This window comes from Seriola dumerili, unplaced genomic scaffold (genome assembly GCF_002260705.1).
Source record: "Seriola dumerili isolate Sdu_G_001 unplaced genomic scaffold, Sdu_1.0 BDQW01000017.1, whole genome shotgun sequence".
Classification (NCBI taxonomy): domain Eukaryota; kingdom Metazoa; phylum Chordata; class Actinopteri; order Carangiformes; family Carangidae; genus Seriola; species Seriola dumerili.
The window spans coordinates 2064661-2089884 of record NW_019174272.1 but is presented as its reverse complement, the minus strand read 5'-3'; the positions used below and the strand labels follow the sequence as shown (position 1 = coordinate 2089884).

General features: G+C 39.3%; 1 protein-coding gene across 2 annotated transcripts in view; it reads left to right on the top strand.

Annotated features, from left to right (window-relative positions):
- Positions 1 to 2803: 2803 nt before the first annotated feature.
- Positions 2804 to 25224, top strand: part of edil3 (EGF like repeats and discoidin domains 3) — a 109116-nt gene continuing 86695 nt past the window's right edge. For both annotated transcript variants that reach the window (XM_022754858.1, XM_022754850.1), the window contains exon 1: positions 2804 to 3184. In XM_022754858.1, coding sequence (XP_022610579.1) covers positions 3121 to 3184 — 64 coding nt within the window. In that variant the 5' untranslated portion in view covers positions 2804 to 3120. The remainder of the gene's footprint in view (positions 3185 to 25224) is intronic.

Sequence of the window (25224 nt, the reverse complement as noted above, 5' to 3'; positions counted from 1 at the left end):
AAGTCTGAGCTTTGCCCAGTTTTTTATTCAGTTGTGGGAAAATCTGACTAAAGTGTGTGGAAATAGAAATAGAGTTCACAAGTATGGTATTAAACCAAATGCACAACATCCCCTCTAAATAGTGCAGTTTTTACTGTAGATCAGTAATCTGTGAAAGATGCCACTCATTGACCTACCGTAAATGGCACCTGCATGAGGAGAACATTCAAATCAATCAACATTGTTCTAAAAAAACATCTTAATATTCTGAGCACACCAAAATAAAATCTTCTACCCTCCTATTTTGACCATCAAATATTATATTTAAAAGTTAAAGGGGAACAATAAATATGCAAAAATACATAGTGAAAAATAGCTCTTGATTGGGCCTTTAATCATAGTCCGCACCGTGGGTGTAATTTTGAAATCGCCAAGTGTCAGATTCATTTAACCCCGGTTTTCATCAAAATCCAATCAGTGATAACTGAAATATCACACGTGGCCCATAAACAATCAGTGCAGCGTCACCCTTGTGCGAAATAATATAATTTTGAAAATGCCACAGCCCAGTGAGATACCTACAGCAGTTTACATTCCAGTTTGATCAGTGCCTTGTCAGTGGGGTCTGAATGGATTGAGCTGAAGGTACAACTATAAATGCAAGGTCTAGGCCATGAAATTGTCTGCACGGGTGTTATTGCCATTTGTTGAGTCATAATAAGCGTGTTGCAGTGTAGGCAAACAGTTTACCTTCGACATCCTTGAAATCAAAGTAACTTGCATGTTTACCAGCTGTGACAACAGGACTAGAATTCTTTTTCCCACTGCGTGTGTGTGTGTGTGTGTGTGTGTGTGTGTGTGTGTGCGTCACCACAAAGGCGGTTTTGAGTACTTTGCCACCACCTCTGTGGTCATGAAACCTTACGGGTGTGTAGCTGAATGGAAAATGAAGGCTGAGTTTGATAATCGCTGTATTATTGGTACCAAAAGCACCATAGGTAGCTATTGGAGATGTGTTTCTTCCAGGACTCACAAGGGCAGTATAATAACCCGGCAAGCATTTTAGTATGACATCACTCAAAAGAGAAGAAGACGTGGACAGTGAACAATAACAACATAACATTGAATGGCAGCAGTAAGTGTGGGTGCAGCAACAGGTCCGTGAAATTGGTGAATGAAGATATGTTGTATTTGAGAAGGATCAGTAGGGACAAGTCATAGAAAACCAAAAGCCAGTATGCAAATGGCTCCACAGAGAATTTCAGAAGAGAGGATGAAACATTTTAAACTTGTAAAAGGAGCTTAAAGACAGACATCTGGATCTGTACACAGAATTCAGGCTGAGTGAGTTTCAGTTGTTAACATCATATTAGGCTCATATTCATGTTATTTGTGAATTGCGAAAGCTGACATCTGTTGGAGCAAAGCGCCACACACAACGTTCACAAAGGCTACCACTAGCTTGTTTAGGCTAACAGATGTGTGCTCACAACATTAGTAGGTGACCGTCATCACCATTCAGTCTGTCAAAATATAATGCTGACTTTTTAAATGAATATTTTCACACCATGGGTCTGTCAATTCAAACTGCTGCTTGCTCACTAACTATATGGAAGTGTGTTTGTGTGTAGCTGTGTGTCCAGCAGCTTTTTTTGTTTTCTTTGTTGAGAATTGTGGAATTTCATTAGTATTGCTACCAAATTTCTGGTATGGTGACATCCGTACTGAGTAGGCTACTCATGTAATAATGTAATGACTAGTTAGTACTCAGGGTCCGGGATGTACGGTCACATTGCAAGAGGGTCTCTAGTGTTACACTGTGTTTTGGTCACCATCACACACACCCCACCTCTCTTACACTTACCTTTTCAGGAACCACAGACAACATCATACACACAAAAAAATAATCTTTAAAGTTAATGTCAGCCTATAATGAGATAATATATGCAGGATGTCCACAGAAGACCTAAAGCTCAACAAAATGTGTTGATGAATGTTTGTAAGTAACTTTTTTCAAGCAACACAGTGTATTTTAGGTAAGACTCTATCAACATTATCTTTGGGATGGTGATGGTGGTTCAGGACCTGCACTTTAAAACTCAACAAGGCTTTCCAGAGAAAGGGTACTTGAAACTGCTAAATTCATCAGTGAGCATCCAACTTCCTAAGGCTTGAATAGGGAGCCATAGGGAATGAAAAGAAAGAGGTTAAGGAAAGGCTGAAGTGGCTGATTATACACAATTTAAAGTCCCAACCCAGCAGGCTTTTTGGAAGTGCTCTTCAGGAGGAGGAGGAGGAGGAGGAGGAGGGGGAGGAGGAGGAGGGGGAGGAAGAGTTGACTCCATCAGCGAGACAGCGCCCCAGTCGGTTTACTGTGACCGACGGTGAAGCGCGCATCCCCCACGGGGAGACTGTCCTGGAATCTGTGTCAATTCACACAGCCTAACCGGAATGATAAGTGGTTGTACTTTCAAAACAAAAACGAGGCTACATCATTATATATTTTTTTTACTTTGGTCCCAACTATTCAATTCTCAAATATTGAGTGAAATATCTCACACAAGCCTTCATGGGCATGACATTGCAATGTGTGCATTAAAAAAAGAGACTGTGAGGAAAATAAAGTAAAACAAGACCTCCATAGAAGTGTAAATCAGAATCAGTCGTTGTATTTTGAATTAAAATGGATTAATTGACCGGCTTTATTTTGGAGGTCCAGGCAGGAAGTGTTGGCTTTTCTAACAGCGGGACACTTCACAGTAGTTGTCCGAGAGCTTTGAGCGCACACGTCGCTCTCATCACTACATCGCACCACTGCGGTAGGGGCTGGGAAAGCAGCAGCAGAGAGAGAGAGAGAGAGCGAACGAGAGAGACCCGGCAGACACACAGTTCACTTGTTCCTGCGCGACAAAATCCAGGAGGCGAGTGCGTCTCTCTGCCGACTTTATCACAGAGGAGGACTTTACCTAACAGGACATATAACAACAGCTCTCAGGGCAAACCCTACAGCCCAGCGAGAGCGAAAGAGGGAGAACTTTTTGGCTATTGCTCCGCTTGTTTCTTTTTTTTTTTAGTTTTTTTTTTTTTTTTTAACCACATCTCCGTAACCTTGGAAGTCAGACCTGTTCATTGTGAGAGAGAATGGGACCGCTACTCCTTTCCATCGCCCTGTTTGTGAGCGCAGCTGTCCCGCAGCATGTGAAAGGTGAGTGGAAAAGTGACAGCCTGTCAAAACATTTTTTTTTTCCACGATTAGCCCTTTAGCGTGGGAGTAGTACCGCAAACTGATCAACGCCGATCGGGGCATCTTCACACATGAAAACTGACCAAGTGAATAGATTACTAATGTGCGTCTATGGAGAGCCTTTGCGGAATAGCCTACGAGCGGTCTGTCTGTACATTTTGGTAGAAGAAAACTAATATTCGTAATATTCGCACGACTCGTTAGTTAATTACTTGCGTTTAAAAGACACTTGTTTGAGTAGATCAAACAAACGTTCTTATTTTCGTGCGTAATTTCTCTGTGATTAAGGGGGGAAATCAATCCGTGCATCAGGCGCGCACATTTAACGTGGAAATGTGCTCTGCTCCAGAATTCTAAATCTTAAGCTGTTTGCTTCGCTCCTCGACAGGATGTAAGGGAAAGAAAGCTGTGCGTCCAGGTATGGCTCCGCTATTAAGACAGAAAGGAAGCCACTTATCCCTCTTTAACCAACTGAATTACGCAAAAGTGGGCTTTAGACAGACCCAGATGCTATCACTAAGAGGAGATATGCTAGAGTGCCTCCTGTATTAGTTGCATCGCGGCAACATTATTGACTAGGATGACATCACGAGAAGGTTAATTGCGCATTGCAAGTCTAATGTAGTCTTTCCAGAAACTGTCAGACTGCTTTATATGGAGAGGAGACTGCTGAAAGCGTGTAGCTTCACCTGATCAAATGAATCAGCATTCAAATCATTTCACATCCTCCCCTCCTTTGCCCTTCCATTTGTCTGGTGATAGGGATATCTAAGCCTCTGCCCACTGTATATTTTCCGTGAACAGTACCTGTGGGATTTGTGTGAAGAAAGCAGTGTACCCCTTGTGGAAGTGGGTCATGCCATCCTCCCTGTCTCTATTCATTTAGCAACATGCTTGCCTCAGGAGTCACACATGCCAGACAGACCTCAGTCTCTTCACCAGGAGTGTGCCTGAAGCAGAGTTTCTAAGGCTCCCTAAGCCTTGCAGTGTCAACTCAGAGTCATACAAGACATAATACTCCCCAGTAGGCTGGCATAATGAATGCAGAGGAAATGCAGGGAGCCGTGGTGCCGTGGGTCGACTTGTTTCAAGGCTCAGTGAGTTAAAAATACACCCTCAACCAGTCCCCCAATTAATCATATTCCAGTTAAATTTGTGGTATTGTAAAGGGATTTTTGTCCATCTTTGGGAACAGAGGAGTAAAGCTGTGTAATCCTGTCCACAGCGAGGAGCTGGTTTGAGGAGGACATGGAGAGGGTTAACAGTATTTGATCTGTATGTGAGCAAGCCGTTATGGTCACCCTGGCAGCTATTTTAGCAACATTAACAGCTTCATCTGTCTGACTCTGGGATTACTGGAGAAAAAGAAAACAAGAAACATTCCAGAGTCAAGTTGAAAATGGTTCCAAGTCATTCAAACTCCCCGCCATAAAAAAAAAAAGACATTGGAAGAAAGCATTGTTGCAATGTTTTTGAATTCACCAAAATCTACGTTGAATTTACCATTTCTCATTGCTCAATGTCTTTAGAGACAGCTGCTAACAAACACTCTATTGAGGGTGTCACAGGGCGCCTCTGTCCACTGAAACAAATTGATGGGGTAGAAACATTCGCCTTCAGGTAAAACAGACTGCATTGTTCCAAGTCAGTGTGCAATACATCACTTCCTCTGGTCGGTTACTGGTGCTGACGCTCACACATTGTTTGGGATCCTGCCTGTCCGCCTGGACAATGCACATGACTAGGCTTGTGGGCCTCTCTGTATGGAAATGTAAGAAGCTTTTGTGCTTGTTTAGAGAGTCGGTTTTAATGAATTTTATGAATCTTAATTTTAGTCTCAGTCTTGTTATAATGGCTGCGCAATTAGAGCCTTTTAGGCAAATGGACAGCCATCTGGAGAGGCGATGTGATTGTCTGCTATTGGTGAATCATGTTTAGTGTTAATATCGTCGGTCACTGTTCATTTTGCTCAAAGATTTCGCTGGCTTAATACAGTTGGAGAAGTTTGTCAAACACAAAACTGGCGTAATAACTTTGTGATTCCTCGAATGATCGTGGCTTCAGATTGGCTTGATCAGCTGCTCATCATGCTCACAGTCTGTAGATTTGCCGGTTTAAAACTTGAGGGAAAGACTGACAGAAGGCTAATTCCCTGCTAGCAGGAATGGCATCTGGTACATTTGGACAAACAATAGACCTGGCTGGAAATGAGAGGGATGCAAATGTTGGTTGGATATAACTTAATACTGCTCGGGATATCATGGAGCCATGGAACAGCAAAGACTAATTCACTTAAATGGGCTATAATTGTAATGAATCATTTTATATATTGATCACTCCAGATTATATAACCTCTGAATGGATCAGTCGAACAATAAAATTAATCAAAAACTATTTTGAGAATTGATCAAGAGGTTTTTTTTTGTCAATTTTTCAACAAAGAATCCAAGCATTTGCTGGTTAAATCCTCACAAATGTGCTTGGGAAATTATAGCAGGAGCCTTTCACTATTTGCTGATATTTTATAGACAGTTATTTGAGAACATAATTGGCAGATGAATAGATAATGAAAAGAATCATTTAGTTGCAGCCCTAGTATTGGCATTTTCTACAAAAGTCTAAAAAAGCCCCTTATTTACTTTCTTAACCTAAGAGATATACATGGATATACACGACAACGTTAAATTGTCCTTTGTTTACTTTAAATGAGAGGCATCTGGTTGCCCCTTCACAGTAGAGGACAAAAAAACTCAACCTTTGGTTTTAAACTTACTGGAGAAATGAATGGAAGATATTCTCCTTAAATGCATGTAGATTCAGATGATAGTGATTTATCTAAAAGCTCATTACATTAGCTAGGCACTTAAGGTTAGTTGATGTAAGGGTGACTTTTAATAACAATGGCTTGCAACCTACATCAACAGTGCCCTTCACTCCGGTTTTGAATGGCACAGTCTTCAATCAGTGGAGAAGAAAGGTCACGCCTCTGTCAGATTAGCAGGAATGATAACCAGTGGAATCAAAGCAACTCAACGGGCAGCAACCCACGCATAAGGAAACGCAACATGGGCAAAGCCTTCTCTTGCGGCTGTGATGACATTGGCTTGGTCTTTAAATTTTCCGTGTTTGTGGAACTTGATTGTGCTATTCATTGTCAGCTCAGACGCTCCTTAATCCCATTAATACTTGAAGGAGAGTTAATTTGTCTCCTATGCTGACAAGTTAATGGATACAGTGCTATTTGTCTTAGCTGTAGTCGAGCCTCTGTTGTCCTGCCTACATTTCATGCTTGACTTATTGGGAGGGCACTAGAGGGACGGTTATAGAGGTTGCAAGGACACGCACTGGGGAAGTGCTTACCAAAGAACTTTAATATGGCCCTGAGATGAGGATGGGCAGCACAGTGGTAAAATGAGTTGTTTGGGCTAACACACTCATATAAGCTTTCAGATAGAAACAAAATGAATGTGTCACTGTTGTGTTATGTCTTTGTAGCCGTCTAGTCATAAGTGTCTAAGGTGTTGGTGTTGGCAGCGTGCTGTGCTTTAGGCCAAGTTCTAGATTTTGTAGGTGACTTGAGGCTCATCAATCCTACATTTGTACATCAGAGAGTGAAAAGGAACAGTGTTTAAACACATCACACAGAACACAAAGACTAATCAGCAGTAAAAATAGCCTCTTTTCACACAAGGCTTTGCCTGTTTTTCCCTAATCCTTCAATCAATATCCGATGTTTCTATTCACAAAACTCTGGAAACATTGATTCCAAATTTTCCCAGCCATGTTAAAGGTCTATGGTTTACTAAAAGCAGCATGTAACATTATGAAGGAAGGCTGGCTTAAAGCAGTGACCTTCTTAGCATTCTATTAAAAACATTGTCAAAAGATTCAGACTATGACTGTGCCAAGAAAAAAAAAAGAAGAAGAAAAGTGAGCCTTCTGAAACAGAAAAAACATCATATAAATGTTTCGTTTGTAGTGTCAGTTCATGCTGAGTGTACTTCACTTTTTCAGCTGAGAACGTGCAGCAGCCCGTCCTTTTCATATTTTGAGCATTCAGAAGACCGCATGCTGTTTTTAAGTAATCCCACTGGGTCACGATTAATGACTCAACTTTTGGAGGCACAAGCAGTGCAAGCCCACAGTGCGTGTGTGGCAAAAACAGAATAGCAGATAATGAAGTTGTGTGATGTCTTGTAACATATTATTTGGGGTTGCTCAGGAGTTTGCTGAGGCTCATTACTTTCTTGACACAGGTCTTTTTAAAATAAATATTATATAAAAAGAAAAGCCATTCAGACAGAACACATTTAAACTAAAGTAGATGGTACATTTTTACATCGTTGCACATCACTCATATAGGTATAGAGGACAACAATATTCAACATTACTGAACAGTTGCTAACCGTGCTGTCAATAGATAGTGGCATGTGGCAGAGCTGTGGCTTAGTCACTAAGCATTGTGATGAACATAAGAAAATATATGTATTACCCAGCATCCTAAGGTTCAGAAACTTGGCCACCACAACAAGATAACAGCTGCATTATTTTTTGAGGCCATGGTATGTGTCTGGACAAAATGACCTTCCTTTGGTGTTGAAAAAAAGCTTTGATGAGTTCAACTTCTGGCATTGAACAGCATCCTTTGAAATTCATCTTGATATCAGAAAGTCAAAGCTAATGATTCCACAGTTACTCAACTGGTAGGAGTACAAGCTGTGAGCAGCACATTTTTAATTTACTCGCACACGTGCTTCTGGCTGCACCTGGGGAATGTGGCTGAAATGACTCTCAAATTATTATAACATTTCTTTCATATTTTATATAATATAATTATATGCATTTATCACAGTGTGTGATATTGCTTAATACAGAGGGCAGAATAGATACTTATTAGACTCAAATGATTTCAAATACGAACACAAACATGGGCTAACGTTCAGTTACAGTGTCACCACCGCAATACCTTCATAATGCTTACTGCAATAACTAATGTTATGCTTAAGTGTATGTTATAATCTGTAGTCTCTAGCTTTCTCAAAAATGATAATATTTGATTTTTTTTTTTTTTAACTAGAATGAGATTAGAGCTCTTAATCTGAAAAATGCAATCCAAAGAATTCAGCAATAGTCCGGCAATCCTCACTATGTTTCTTTTGCTTGTACATGAAATGGGAAAGTACACGTTTCATCATTCTCTTTTTGTGTTAGCTCATACAGTATAATTATAGTGAAGGAGCCAAAATTACTCATTTTGGGAATCAATATAAAACATTGCAATTTGATGGAGAAAAGTCTGATATCTGTCAATCTGTTATTTGAATAATACTTATCATATACATTTTGTACATAGGGTACAATTTAGCTATAGTATGAGCTCAAAAGTAATGTTTACAGCCTGCAGTCAGCACCAACAACAGGGCCTTCATTGTGTAAATTAATCTCCTTTGCTTCTGTAATTCACCTGGCTCTACATACATGAAGTGCGTCAACCTATTAAGATATCGCTTAGGCTTGTACATGCTTGTGTGTAGGGGTGTGTGTGTGTGTGTGTGTGTTAAGGAAGGGACTTGGGAGGCAGGAATGCAAAGATCTCTGACAAGCGTCATGGTGGATTTTCGATGCGAGCTAAGCGCAATCTTTGTATTGTGGCGGGAGTGGCAACTGAGCGCTCCGGACCCACCCATCTTGTCAGAGCAGCATCAGCCATTCATTGTCTGTGTTGACCATGAGTGAAAGAGTCCACTTTACCACAGCAGATCAATAAACAGAATAAATTATGTTGGATTAGGTGTGAAACTGCAGCAGCCTGTAAATCTGAGGAGGTGTGAACAGTTCCAGCTCTTTTAAAATTTATTGTGAGACCAAAGCTTTAAAACAATAGGATTAAAACTGAAATGTAATTTTTCAAAGTTTAAAGCCTGAACATTGGTGGATGAATGATACACGGACCTTTTGAATGTTTAAATGTTTTATCTTTACACAAAAAGCCAGTTCCTGACACATTTTTGCGATGTAATATCTTCTCTTTGTGAGGATGTAAAATCTCTTTTATGTTCAGTCTTTGAGCGTGCGTTAGTAGTTTATATAGTTTTTGTGTGTGATGCTTTCAATTTTAGCAGTGTCAGGTGTGTGTAGGCCATTTAGACACTAACTTTATAATGGGTGGACATTTTGTGGGTTATTTTTTCAAATAAACACAAAGCTTGCAACATTCCTGCTTGTATTTATTGGACAAGCACGCTTTAGTTGTTGCAGCCTGAAGTTAAACCTGCTTTAGTGAAAATAACATTGAGTTACAGCAATGAGCTTTGCTTTGGTCTGGTAAAGTGTCCCCATTGGGCTCTGGAACACAACTGCATTTTCAGTAACTTATTTGAGATCAGATGGGTGCAGGTGGCCTAGGTTCTTACTTCCAACAAGCCCTATGCAGATGTGGGCTACTCATTCCTATTCTACAGACATACTTAAATCATGAGCCCTATCTAACAGTCTACTCATCAGGGTTATAAAGTTAAATTGAATCATTAACCCTTTTCATCTTTTGCATGAATGTACAGTAAATGATGCAGCAAAAGCTTAAAAAAAGAGATACATGTTCATCTAAATTAATAAAAAATGATCACTGTTGACAATTAATCATCAAATCCAAAACTTTATTTCATCTGGTTCCATATTCTCTCTCCATTCATCTGTCATTCTGATTATCTTTGTCGTTCTCTTCTCTCGCTCTGGTAAAATGTACAGTAGTAGATACAGGCCTGATCTGAGGATTTGTTTGTGCACTTCATCTCATTCCCAGACTCTTCAGCTGTTTAGTTTACGACATTTTAACGTATATTTGGTTTTGTCAGTACCTGTACTGTGTGCTGTGTGCTTTACTGTGTTTGTGTGTGCACAGATGTGTATGGGGTTTGTGTGCTTGAAGCTCGGAGAGGTAACCCAGAAATGTCATCACACAAAGTCTAGGCAGCAATTCTGGCTCTTTTGCACAGTGTGGATGTGCAGTCATACTTCACTCATTTGCCAAAAAACAAAAACAACATCCCTTTATTTATCATGTCAGCCTGCCTGCTTTTATGCTAAATAGTGCTGAATGCCAACAAGGGGGTGTTTTGTGAGTGATTGATTGAGAACAAGGAGTATATCAGTTAAAAGAAATTGTAAAAAAAAAAATCTTGGTATGTTATTTGATATCATCAATCTGTACATGCCCATTTTCTAGTGAGAGCCCATGCTTCAATTCAAATATGAGTAAACTGCCCCTGGACTATCGCCAAGTACTTTTCAAAAGGGTTATTTGAGGCAATGGCATAAAATATATGCTATCCATTGAGAACTGAAGAGCAATTTTTTAAAGTGGAATATCAGCCGTCCAGATGTTTTAGATTACCCTTGGGGTGGGTAGTACCAGACAGGGGGACACAGAGGGAGAGGGAGAGAAAGAGAGAGCTGAGAACCAGAGCGAAAATCCCCTTTTAATGTGAAGTTCACTGAACAGCAACCACTCACCTTCAAACTTCAAAGTGTAGCCCATTAGAAAACTGAAAAAGGATCATCTTCTCCACCGTGTAATCAGGGTCCATTGTCACTTATAAAAAGAGCAAGGGTTGCGGCAAGTTGCACCATTTCGGTTATTGTTAGGTACAGGTATGATACTGATGATCAGATGACTTTTTTTAATTCTTCTTTTTAGGGGCGTAAGGGCAATCGTACGCCAACTGACACCATAGAAAATCTGGATATGCGAGGTGAAGTTTCTCTGAGTCTGAGGCTGCAAGAACAAGTGACAGGGAAGCCCTAGATGAGCACCAAAAGACAGGGAGTGACAAAGAGCAGCACAACCGCTGGTCTCCCTGACTTAGTGACAGGAAGAAGTTAAATTCAACTTAATGCAACAAGCAGTGATGTAGTTCAGCACTGGACAGTATTCAGTATTCATTAATAAAACCAAGGATAAGATGATTGTTGCTGTAGCCACTTGTATAGGTTATGTCACTGTCTCTATACAGGGACATCTGTTCAAACAATAGAGTGGAGGGGTTTATTATGATGTTGAAAAATGAAAAATGAAAGTGCTAATAAGATCCTATTATATTACTATGTTAAAAGATAATGTCTTTGGATACACATTTATCAGCAATTAAACAGTGTTGTGTATTCCTGAAAGAGTCCTCCTTATGGACAGTAAAGCCCACAAGAAAAAGCAGACACGGTGGTGATAAGACACTGCTATTCTGCAAACCTTTGCGTGCTGCATGTGTGATTATACAGATAATTGTTTGTCTCATTAAAATCATCACTTATTGCCACTGATCCTAACAATTGCCTAAAGTGGGGGATCCACCCATCCAGCAGTTTCTTATACATATCCACCTGTTTTGTTTAGGATTACAGGGGGCTGGAGCCAGCCCCAGCATGCACTGGGCATGAATTCCCGGTACACCCTGGACACATTGTCTGTCACACGACCAGCACGCTTATAGATAGACACACATTCTCACCACCATTGGTTTTGTCACTCTTAGTGCCTTCTTGTCGTTGACTGTCACAACTGCATGTCTGTACAGACCTTGTTGACCACTTATTTGTGAGTTTTATTCTAAGAAATATCGCTCATATTTAGTTTTGTTTCCGTGTTGTGCATCCCCACTAATTCCACTGATATCTGTCACCGTGCTCAACTTGTCTTGCTTTTTCTTTTTTCTTCTAAACCAGGTAGTTTGACAGGTTGGTCTCTTTGTTATCCACCACTGTTTGAGGTATATGAAATATTTACCATATGATCTTTTCTAACCTGTCTCAGCTGATCTAGGTGTACTCCACTGCAGATGCGAGCAAAATCATACTGAATTACACTGTGAATGCAGTGCTTGTAAATCTCTGAAGCTTTCAAAAGTTTGACAAGTTAAATTAGCAGCTGAAGAAGTTCAGAAGTTTAAATCACAGTGTATTTTTAACCAGGTTCAGTGCATTGAAGAGGAATCTTTGTGGGATATCTCACACTCTCTTTGTCTGTGTCTCTCTCGCTCTTGCTCACACACACACACACACACACACACACACACACACACAAGCTCTAGAAGTTATAATTATAACACATCAGACTATGGCTGTTGGGTGGCTGCTGCAGCTGGGAGAGGATTTGGTTTGATGTCATGAATAAAACTATTGGAAAGGTTGTCCCCTCACTGTGTATTGGACTCCTGTGTTGAAGTGTGGAACATGTGCTTATTTAGCAGTTCCATGTTTGTTTGTTTTTTTGTATTTGATGCTGTCATTCAGTCATGCATCAGTACTTCATTTCCAATATGTGTTTAAAGTTAAAGTGTATGATAGTTTATTTGTGTTCTCCAGGTCAGTTTTGCTTCTACCACTGAAATGAACTGAGAGGTTATTTAAACAGTCACAAAATAATCACTCTGAAGTAGCTACAGTATAATACGCTGATGTTCAGTAATCACCCGTGACTCTACATTATCACTGATAAAGCCACTGTCCACTGGGCCTGTCTTGCTCAGCAACGAGGCTGTCTGAGTAAGTAGTGCCTGCTACATGAAATTCACTGACCAAGGGGTAAGCAGGATGAAAAAATTCAATTTGTCAAGGTCTGCCCTTTTCAGTACACACAATGCACAGCTTAAGCCAGCGGGCGTGGAGCATAGTAGAAATGGAGTGGAACAAGGATCAGAAGATATTTTGTAACTACTTCTTTATGTTCCTCTAACATGCATAATGCAGTAGTGCTGTGTAGCTTTCGCTTCAACATTTCTCACAGTTGAAACTGGGAGTACAACCTTAATCAAATAAACAATAGTAGCATGTGACAGAGCTGATCTGTAGTGAGAAAGTGAGAAGTGGTGCAGTGTTTGTTAGCTCTGTATGTTAGGCCTAATAACTTAAACTGGGCTGACAGCTGTTATGAAGCTGTGATGAAGCACATTTAAAGCTGTGCACATTCTGGAAATCAAGCTGGTGCTAGCAGCAGACTTTAAAGCTAATACTAGCTTGAAGCCTCTGTGTGAGGAAAGTAACCAGAAGAACATTTGTGTATTGATTGACAGCTGTGAGCTCCCGCCCCTACTTTGGTCTTCTCTGGTTGGGTAGAAGGATGTGGCTTGCTCCAAAAATTCAAATGGAAATACCTCTGCACTGCTGCCTGGATGTTAAATGAGTCTGGCTCACAGAGGCCTTTGACAGCATCTCTCCACATTAGGATATCTTTTTGGAGCACATTTAAACTATTAATATATGAGATGTTACATTCAGAAGACACTTTAAAGGAATTGGTCAACATTTTGGGGGAAATGGGTTTGTGCACTTTATTGACAAGAAGAATACCATTCTCATCCATTTCTTCAATATGTAGCTGGAGCCAGCAGATTGTTGGATTAGCTTATGTCATATTTGCTTCAGTCATAAAAAAAAAAAAAAAAAAAAAGTTTAAAATAGTCCAGCAGCTAGCCTCCCAAAAACAGCAAATGGTCACTTTTACATTTTTTTTTCTTTCTTGGTATGGATTTAAAAAAAAGGATTACTGCTTCCCCTTCTTCCCATTCTTTATGCTACGTTAACTGACTGCTAGCCCCAGCTATTTAACATATTGAACAGACAGATATGAGAGTGACGTTGATCTTCTTTTGTATCTCTTGACAAGAAAGCGTACAAGTGTATTTTCCACAAATGTTTCCTTCAATGTAAGGATCCATAAAATTTAAATTTGGGAAATATTCAATTAAATGCTTTTCCTGGATTTATCAAACTTGTGATTTTGTTCTTTGAAGCTATCTGTGTCTCCCTGTCTCTTCCCCACACTCGCAAAAACACAGCAAAAAGACTAAACATTTGAATTTGCCATACTAGTGTATCCTTTGTGAAATTTGAATCAGAGGGTTGCTCAGTCACGGAGTGTATTTGTGTGGCATAATTTCCCTTTCATCCAAAATGCCACATGGAAAACATCCTGACAACAAGAGAGCTAATGAGGTAAACATTTAACAAACAGGGTCACAGAAATGCCTTCATGTGCTGCTGAATATGCATTAATCCTGTGAATTAGTGACACAGTTTTTGACTAAAATGCATTTTCCCTTTGCCCATTTTTTCTTTCCTCACCCATTAATCTGCAGTGGCACTTTGCATCACAGACACCTTCCTTTTCAGTGCTTACTGTGAAGATTTGGATGAGATGTGAGCTCCACTTCTTTATACATGTTTGATGAATCTCTTTATGCTACTTCTGGGATACAAGCATGAATGTGGGAGATCTTGTCTGGGAAAAAAAAAAAAAAGATACAAAAGATGGGAGGTGTCCAAGTTTGTAATGAGGCTAGCAAGGCTCTCCTGGCTCACGAGCAAACTAGGGCATCTGTAATGAGTGTGCAGAGAGATGTGGTGGGGAGGGGCCAGAGAAAACAGAGAGAGGCATGTCGCGGACGTGAACTGAGCCACAAGCTGTAACATCAGCTGCCCAGTGGATGTTAGGAGGAAGGAGGTGTCAATCACTGCTCCCACTCAACCAGAGATACTGAAAGAAAGAATTTGATAATTACCAATCCCTTCTGACCTAAATTGTGTGTTTTCCCAGAAACTCTGCTTGCTCGATTTTTTTTTTTAACACGGCATAAAAAATTTCACAAGGATTTTAGATGGATGGTGCAAGATCCAACAGTGGTTGCCAGTGGAAGAAAGCGCAAACACTATTATAAACAGAATGTTAAAGAAACACTTTGTGCATGTGTCCTGTATTTAGGCTAAGAAGATCTATCATTTGTTGAACACAGTTCTGCGCTGGCATGTACATGCATACATTTTTTGAAAATTCATGTTAGTCCTGTGCGACACTGCTAAATATCTACAGTACATGTAAATAATGATAACAATACAAGAAACTGTTCTGCACACATCACAGCCATAATGTGGTAAATACGACCATTTAAGACTGAATGTCACTTCTTTACAAAAATTACATTACTCTCCTCATATAATGGGAATATTGAAAATAATATTGTCAATCCAGAAAAATGTTTATTAAACCAAATGAGCTTTGCTGGCTCTTAATGAGCAAGAACCTGAAATAGGATGTTTATGAATTACATTAATTAACATCATCCATCAAATGGCCTTGATGCTGTGTTTTTTTTCCCCAGTCTGAATTACAACAGAGCAGGGATGCAGACACTATTTATTTGTTTTGGCTATTTGTTTGGAGTGATCTCATATGTTTATTTTTTAGCTTTAAAGGTAGTTTAATTAGTGTACAAATGAGAATTTAATGGCATGTTTATGCTTTAAACATTTCTTTTTATATATACTTTTTATATATATTTGTCAACACAGTATTCTGGCCACACTTTAAAAGCTTGCATCACATGCACATGCAACAACATAAACAGTGTAAGAATGATCATTAAATCCTCTATGCTATAGGCCTGAAGGGATAGTAAATGTAAAAGAAATACTGCCCCAGCAGTTAACTTGCCCCTGAGCAGTTTTTATCAGTTGCCTACTGAGGCTGTCACATAAAATAAATGGCTTTACTAAGGATGGTCAAAGGTGAGCTAACTTATGCCTCGACTTGATGTTGTGGTCAGAGACTCAGATGATAATAAATTTTATTGAGCCTGCAGTGTCATGGCAGGATGTTGTATATGAAAGAAGAATGTTCCTGTACCTTGTATTGTGTTGGATCTGCATGATTGGACCACCTTTGCGTTTCCCTGCAGGAGATTGGGTGCCAAAGGTAGCCAATACAATTAGGCATTCATGAAAGGGGCATAATGCGAGCAGTGAATAATTAACCCTGTAACATTTATATTAGGTGTTGCTACTGCATCGGATCATGTTTTATTGTGATTTAAAGTGGCAACATCCCTTTTAATTACCTTTTGTGAGTTAACATAATCCTTGATATATATTTTAATATCTAAAAATATGTTCATCTAAAATGTCACCATAGTTTTGGAACCATTGCACATTTTTATTCCATGGTGACTTCATGGGTCATACTGTACATGGCTAACGGTCTCACCTCAGGAAAGCTAGAGTCCTTGGTCCCAGGTTGCTGCAAAATCCTGTGAACCCTCCAGGCCTTGGGCTGAGTGCATTATCGCTGCCCCTGGCCCGTGATGAGGAGAGGTATCGATCTTATCCTCAGACAAAAGCCCTCTGTGCACCTCTGCAGGACTTAGAGTTGGCTGAGGCAGGATGCACAGTAATGAGAGCAATAGAGGGCAGAATAGGGGACCAGCTTATTCCCTAACAAGGATGGAGACCTTTACACTACAGAAAAGAAAGAAGCTAGCTGGGCATTTTTTTCCCTTTTCTTTTTCCCTTTTGTTTTGTTTTTATTTAACCCCTCCCTTCAAGCCACTGAGTTCTTTTTTTCTCTGAGCACAGTTTAGGTCTTAACCACACCATGCACTGTTGCCTTGGTGGTCTTATCTGGACTTTAGGACTCCCGTGGGAATATATCGCAGCACAGACTGTCTGAAAAGTAAATTTAGTTTACTCACAGTATGAAGTCAGAGCAGCAGTGGAGGTGGTCTTAAACGATTAAAAGCATTTCTTGGAGAAAGTGGTTTGGGCTTACCCAGACCTAAGAGGGTATGATACCTCTGGCTGGGAAGAAAGATCTCCACTCCTTTGAGTGCTATAGCTGTGGGCTTTTGTGGCAACAGAAGTTGTTTTTATGACAAGGACACCAAAGAGAGGACTTTGTGTGTGCAAGTCTTTGAGGTGAAGATTACTTTGGGTGAAGCCTATAACCTCACAGTGGCCAAAGCTCAACCACAGCATACTGATTATAAGTGCCGATTATGGGCCATGACAGCTGGAGGTTTTGGTTAAGTTTGCCCAGAGCTTACATCATATTGTATGGTGGCGGGACCAGTAATGGAGTTGAAACAAAACTTTGTTTCATGCCCACCAACAGATGATTTACATTAACTTGGTTAGCTTAGTTTAGCATAAAGACCAGAAACAGTCCAAAAGTAACACAAATCGGTATAGTGGTCACCATCTGAAGATCACTGTTGAACAGTGTGTATGTCTTGTTTAATCAATTCAAAAATAAATCTAAAAATGGAAAACTGTTGTTAATGTGCCACATACCCCCACACACACTTCCAGTCTTTGTGCTAAGCTAAGCTAACTGGCCAGTTGAACATATTTGTCCTTTCCACTCCTGTCTCATAGCTGGTTAAAACTATGCCACATTTCTTTTTAGAGTTTTAATTTATACTCCCAACTGTGCAGGTTTAGATGAAATTAGATGATTTTACAAAATTAATATTATAGTTTCTTTCATTTTGGACTCTCTGGTCAGTGGTCCCTCAAAGGTTTGCAACTGGTCAGTGTGTTTAATTTGCATGTCAGAGTGGACTTCATCTCTCTTCACAAAAGCTCAGCACAGATTGGTTCTTGCAGCCACAAGCAAAATGACTGATCACATTGAATTCCACTGCAATGAAATGACTTCAGTCTGAAATTTCCTTTGAAAACAGATTTCGATCTGTTTGAAATAAGAGAATCACTGGTCGTATGTCTCTAAACACTAATACTGGGCCGTTCTGCCTCAGTTCCACTAGCTGTAGAAATTGGTTTTAGCTCAATGAGGGAGGGGGGAGTTTAAAGGACTGCCCTCAGCAATTGACTGACTTCACAGGAGCACCTAAGGTTTCTTTCATCTTCAAATGTCCCTGCAACGAAGACCGAGATCTCTTCTTTCTGGACCAGGTCCTCCAAAAGGCTTTCACAGGTTTTGCTGCCAGCGTGCTCTCTGTTATCAATACCCATTTTATCCGTTTGATGTGCTTTTCAAATCTCTGCATTCCACAACTCTGCATGGTCTTTTTTTTTTCTCATTTGTGTATCTTTATTGAGCTGTTTCTGAACAGCAGACTGTGTAAGTGTCTGGCTCACTATGACCACACTGTCTGTCTTTCTACTCTTCCATGGATGTTTAGCATTTTTCAGCCCTCTTTAAACATCTTTTCTCTCTTCTCGCTTTCCCCTCCCTGAGGCCAAAGCGAGCTTATTCCCTCCAGCTATTACATCCAATTAGCAGGAGTGAGAGTTTCACCCCTCCTCTCTTTCCACACTAACAATGTGGAATACACTGGAATGAGTCAGGGTTTTCTCTTCTTTGATGTGAACAAATTACACTTCAGATGCACACTTGGCAAGGAAACAAAGATGCAGTTTATGCTTTCAAGTTTGGGTTCTTTGTCATTTGGTGAACAATGAGCTACACAATGGAAGACGTGATCACTTGATGTGGACTGATGGCGTCTTTCATTTCAGCTATTCTCCTTGACTTCAGAAATTGGTTTTGTAAAATAACAGTAAGAACATGTATATAATATATATGTGTATATATGATATATATGTACAGGGGCTTTGTGATAGGCTTTTATATTTGTTTGGTCTCAAACTGTGATCATCATATTATTAATCCCCATTCCTAGAGCACCTTTTCTGGCCTTTCTATGAACAGTATCAGCTGTTCTGATACTGATCATGTAAATTATGCTGAATTAAAGTCATGTGGTTTCCCTTGGTTTTTCTAATTTCTACTGAACATGCGTATGAGCTAAATCTCTGCATAAGCACTTCCCTTGTTTTCAGAGGTCCTTCAGTTGAATATAAAGCAGAGCTGCATATTATAGAGTATTCATGATGACTTTAAACAACTCTTCCTTGTGCTAAATCCCTGGCCTACATAAGACCTTAACATCCAATGGTTTTTTCTCGACTAAAATATCTGAAGTGCACTTCAGAAATCAAGAAAGCTGTGACCCATACCATCACTGTTATTACAGTCAGTATTGATGAAAGAAATGGAATGAAAACACAGTTTTGTTCAATCCTTTTACCAAGTGTTGTGCATGATACTGTAAAGTGTCAAGTAGCGAAGTGAGAACCAAATCCTCTAAAACAGATGGCAGCTGTGGGTAGGTGTTTGTTTGCGTTAATCCAAAGCCCATGACTGCAGCTTTCTGTGCAACAAGTTATAAAGCTGCAGCGTGTTTCACTAACAGTTTGGTGTTATATCATATGTGTTTACAGGTGATAAAGTGTCCCTGTTTTACAGTTGACCCAAGAATGAAAAATGAAAATCTTCTCTGTCAGTTGAACTTTTATGTAGATTGTTTTTTTCCCCAAGACAATAGGAGTTAACCTTTAGAGCTTCCTCTCAGATAATTGAAGTAAATCGTGGTTTGTGATCCAAAAGGGGCGGGAAAATTACCGTAACATTTCTTGAAACAGCTTGTGCTGCATAATGGGTTCAGCGCGCTCTAGCTTATTTGCTTTTGTTTACTGATCGTACACAGTTTGGCAGAAATTGACTTACATACATGAGGGTGAAGGTAATGATGACAGCATTTTTTATTTTGGTGGGAACTGTTCCTTTAAAATGGTGGCCATCTGTCTCTTAATGTCCTGGGCTTGTACTGCTGTAGTCTGCTGTTTCTTCTTCCTTCCCTTCCTTCTTCTGTACCTCCCTCCTCCATTTTTCTTCTCCTTGGCACTGTTGCAGTTATAATCCCTACTTGCATTATTCATTTGAATACGAAGATCAAATAAATATAGATACTTCCTGAATCCCCCTACCTTCTCTGTATATATCCACTGTTTTTGCTTTATATGTAATTTGTTGTTTTAAAAGCCACAGTAAGTGAAACCAGAGGAACTACGGTTTTGATCTGACCTCGTGTATATATTGCAAATTTACTTTGTTTTTGTAATCGCAGCAATAATGGTCTTTTCACTGTTTATGTGGGCCTGTTCTTTTTTTTCCAAAATCCATGAAACACAATACGTTGAAGTCAGCAAGTTGTTGCCCCCCCCCCCCATTCCAGATCACCCTGCCCATCTCATTAAAGTGCCAGGTTTAAGTCGTTTATATAACATCATTTATAAACATGTGGGTTCTAAGATCATTTTTGCTTCAAGCTGTACAAACAGGATGCAGAAAAACATGCTTTAGAAAGAATATCTCCCTGCTGAGAAAGAACACTTGCACATGCACTGTCATGCATATCAGCCTTTTTTGCCAAGACATCTGGTCGTTGCTCATTAAACAGAGCAACAACCGTCATCCTGTTTGGAATTATTTCTGGAAGAATAGCAATAATTAATCTGTAAACAGTTTTATTATCAGACTGGATCTTGGAGTTTTCGACCTGTTGATGTGGAATCTGTCAAATCTCAGAATTTCAATTACCAGCATCAGGGATTTAATTTTATCGACACTTGTTGGTAAAATTGTCAATTTTGTTTACCTCTGTATTCTTGAGGTGGCCTCCTATAGGGTATTGACAATCCATACTGGCCATAGCACTATTGAGAACATACATTATTTGCTGACACCTGGTTTTGCACGCTGAAACCTAGGAGAAGGCTTGGAAAAAAAAAAAACATATTGATTGTTTGTCGAAAACACAGTATGAATCAGGCCTCGGATATGTCTGCAGTCTGTATTGACCACATTACAAAAACACTTCCTTGTAGACAGTCAGAGCCAATGGGTTATTTTTATGTTATGCTTGGAATAGCAATTTGATGCTCTACTTGACTGAACATCCCCTCCACAAACAATCACATACTGTATATACTCTGTGATGTTATAGATTTTAAACAGTTGTATGGTTTCTCCCATTTGACTCAGGCACACTCTGAAAAGAAAATTACTGCAAGATAACTGCTCTGTTTCAGCCCAGATCAATATTGTAAAATTCATGTTGATGTTGTGAGAGAACAACACAATATGTACATAACAGACTCCAGTAAATATACTGATTAAACCTCCCAATTCAAGGGTATTTTAGAAACTAGCATGTCAGGAACCAAAAACACACATTATTAACAGAGATAAATAATAAAGTGTCATATATTTCAGTATATAATTTGATATTTTACCATAGGCAAATGCTTTGGACTAAAAAGCGAGGACTCCTTTTTACATGTTTATTTTATATACCACATGCCAAACTGATTTATAAAGTTTTATTTAGTGTTCACAGCACTATGGAAACTACAGTGATTTGGTATAATGTAACATCTCCTCCAGTTTAAAGTGCACATTATTAGGCTGACTCTACTGCAGCCAATTTTAAAATTTAATAAACTGATATCTGGATTTTGAAACACGCATCATCCATCACTGCTTTATAGAGCAGCGAGTGTATTCCCATTATAAACTGTTTTGGCAGTATTTTCAACACTACATTAGGAAATACAGCACTAAAGCAAAAATGCTATATGTCGTAAACCATACCACAGTTTGTGTTATCTGTCAGGAGAATTGCAATAAGATAGATTTTTTTTTTTTGTTCATATTGTGCAGCTGTGTTTTTCAATATTCTAGTTCTATGTATTATTACATACTTTAAAAAGAGGTTGAAATAACTCGTAAAGCATCCACAAAGCAAAGCAGATGAGTCGTAAGGGGTAAAAAAATCCCTGATCTCAGTCTGGAGCGTATTTTTTTTTCCCTCCTAATGTCAAGAGCCACTCGTTAACGGAGGACTTTACCCTGCGCTCTTGCTCCACTGACAAAAAAGTAAAATGAGGATGGATGGGTTATTTACGTACAGAGAGATAGTGTTTACCACTCCAGCTGATAAAAAGGGATGTGGTTGTGCACTTCCTTGTCATTAGTTGGAAGAACATCAACAATGCCTCTCTAATTATTGTTGGTATTGTGTTTGTGAGTCATTTCACAGTTAGCCTCCCACTCCATAGCGAGATGATTTATTTAATGGTAATAAGCACTGCTATGATGGAATGCACACTTTTAAGGGTGATGTTATGTGGGAGATAGATGTGCATTGAGCATCTGCTGGGGGTTGGAGAGTGAGAGTGAGCACGAATATGTGTGTGTGTGTGTGTGTGTGTGTGTGGGTTGGAGGGACACAAGGAAAGGTGATATCTGTAGTGCTAATGTAGCACATGAACACAGATTGCCATATGTGCCACAGTACAGATAACTAAATCCTCATTTGCAACAAGCCAGTTCAGACATTGTTTTTTCATTTTCTTGTCAGAAAAAGCATGGAACAGTATAAATTCTGACAGTGTTTATTGCCAGCTGGACTAAGTTCTGTAACTGTCTTTAAACAAAGAAACAAACATTGTTCACACAGTTTCAACAGTCTTAGTCTGCTTTTCCAAATATTCTGACAATATAATATGAGTGGCATTAAAACTTTGTGAGTATAAATGCTGTTTTGCTGAATTGTGTCACTTATATTAATAGTAATGCTTACTGAGAATTACTATTTCAGCTAGACTATTACAATTCAAAATCATTCTTATTCTGCAGCTGCCTGTTAAGCTGATAGTGGTAATTAATACTGCTCATTTATGGCTGAAAACACGTGGAACATTTTAAACTGTGACTTGAATCACATAATAATTAAATGCAGTCCTGTGGCAAATTAAACTGGTTCTTGTGATAATTTATTGGATTCTGTGTTTTTCAAGCTACTGTATCCTGATTAAAACAGCTCACATCTCCTACTCACTGCCAACTGCTGGGAAGAAACATTAAAACTCCAACAAAAGTTTCACTGCTTGAGATTCATAACAAGAGACACTTGACAGACACAAACAGGATTTGTCAGCCCCAGAGAGTGGTGTCTGGGCTGCCAGCATTAGCACTGACAGCCAACTGTCACTCTTGATGCTACAGTGCTAAATGGGAATACAATCCATAACCCGGATTGTTCTTGACTTTGTCATGGGCCGACTGGCCGTGAAGGTAAGAGTGATAAGCTTTTCAGAGCCATCATGTCAGACAGAGCTCAATTTTCTTGCTGTCCAGCAAATATTGGTTGGGTTTTCAGTTGTTAAATCCCAATTAATCACTAATTTGGCAATATAATCAATACAAAGAAGTTAACTGCAGCTAACATCTACATTTGCTGGTCACAATATAAGGTAGATAATTAGATAATTAAAATTTTACTTTATTTTGGCTATTTTGCGTGCATTATTTGACCAGTTTGTAACAAAAGGGATCATTATCTTCTTCAATAGATGATAGTCTGTGATGGTGCTGTTAGCAGTTACAATATAAGCTGCTATCTTAGGCTATTTGGGGATTACATCTCCAAAACATTTTACTAGATATTGTCTTCATCCCAAAAATGTTGTGGGCAACAGTTCATGCAGCGTATCACCCACCTCCTAATGATAAAAAAAAGCCTGTTCCTGTGAATAATAACGAAATATTAAAACAAAGTTCCTCCGCAGCCTTTCCTGTGTACAAAACAACCACCAGGTCAATGTCATCAAACGCAACATAATACGCTATGAACAGACGCTGGCACCCACAACTGTTTAATGGACTGCTATCATTATTACAATTATCGCAATCATTGTGTTGACCCTGCACCCAGACAAATGTTGATACATCAAAACAATACTTTTGATTGTGAAAGCCTTACAGGGTTATAGGGTTAATGCTAATACCAAGGAAACAACTGTGAAAAAGTACATAAAATATTTGATGCAACCTCGTCCCACTCAAAGCGATCCAAATGTATTTACCTCATCACATTAAACCTAATGGACTATTATGTCTTAAAATTCTACATATTTATCTCTTTAACAAAAATTGACAAATATAGCACAATGTTAATCACACATCCACAGACATTTCATGAAACTTTGCTCTTCTCATCGTTCACACTATCTATCTATCTCATCTCTCAGCCTTCCAGTCATATTGGCATTTTCGGCAGGTAACAAGTATCCTAAAAAAAAATCCTCCTAGTCCAAACCTTTCGCTGTCTCAACAAGGGATGTTGGGAGAAAAGTAGACGTTTTGTTGTCTGTATTCACTGTTGGAAAAATCATTTACTCTTACATTATTTGCTGTGACACTCACAGCTGTCAAGAATTTAAGTAGGGCTTAGCTTTCACTTGTTAAAATTTAAGATTGCCACATTAAAGAGAGAAACTGAACACAACCAGACCAGACGAAGCACTTTATTGTGAAAATCTTTCAGAAAATATAGAGAGCAGAATGTCTCATGTAAGTTGCAACTGATAAACTAATAGGGTGGCATTACAGTATTCTGAAGGTTCTTTAGTTTTTTGTGATTAGGTCTCTCTCTTTCTATCCTTTCTGCTATCTCTCTCTCTCTCTCTCTCTCTCTCTCTCTCTGTCTCTCTCTCTCTCTCTCTCTCTGTATGTCACCTTCTCAGATTCCATTTCTAAGTGTCTGTCAGCTTGTGAAACTGTGATCACATGGTTTATCAGAGGTGATCCAAATGCATTTCACACTCTCATTCACTTCAAGTGTGTCACTTCCTCCTTGGCACCTCATACAAATATATCACATCTGCCATCAGCCCTATAAATCTCCAAATCATGAGTGATGCATTAAGAGAAATCTCAGTACAGTATGTGATGTGTTATTAGAGTTTCCACCAGGGGTAGGGCTTTTTATTTTTCAATTTTACTTAAGTTCTAGTTCAGTTTTGTTGCAAATTGAAATTAATGTCAGAAGCTTAGCTGAGAAAATCAGTCTGATCATTGGCTATGATCTATGAGATGTTTCTGTTAAGCACTCTTTAGTTCAACACCTTGAGCAACTATGCCTCACTATAGGCTGCTGTAAAACTAGCTATATATAGCAACTACAGTACATAACTATATATAACATGGTGGCTGGATTTTGAGGCCAAGCTCACGTATTAATGACTTGTTTGTTTCCTCCATATCCCTCCTGATCTTCACAGTGAGGCAGGCGCTGTTGATCTAAATTGGAACTAGATGATTCTTGTGTTTGATGCACAGAGAAAATCTATTGCAGCTGTGTCACGCTGTGTCTCAGGAACAACACCGCTGAAGATGCAATCTTATTAAAGGGATGGAGCGATGCACTTTTGTCATCAATTCTGATATTCCACCATTTCTTCTTAATTTCAGCTCTTTTGGCTGGCAGTGTTCACCGCAGTGACAAGCCATGTGACACATTTTCTCTTAG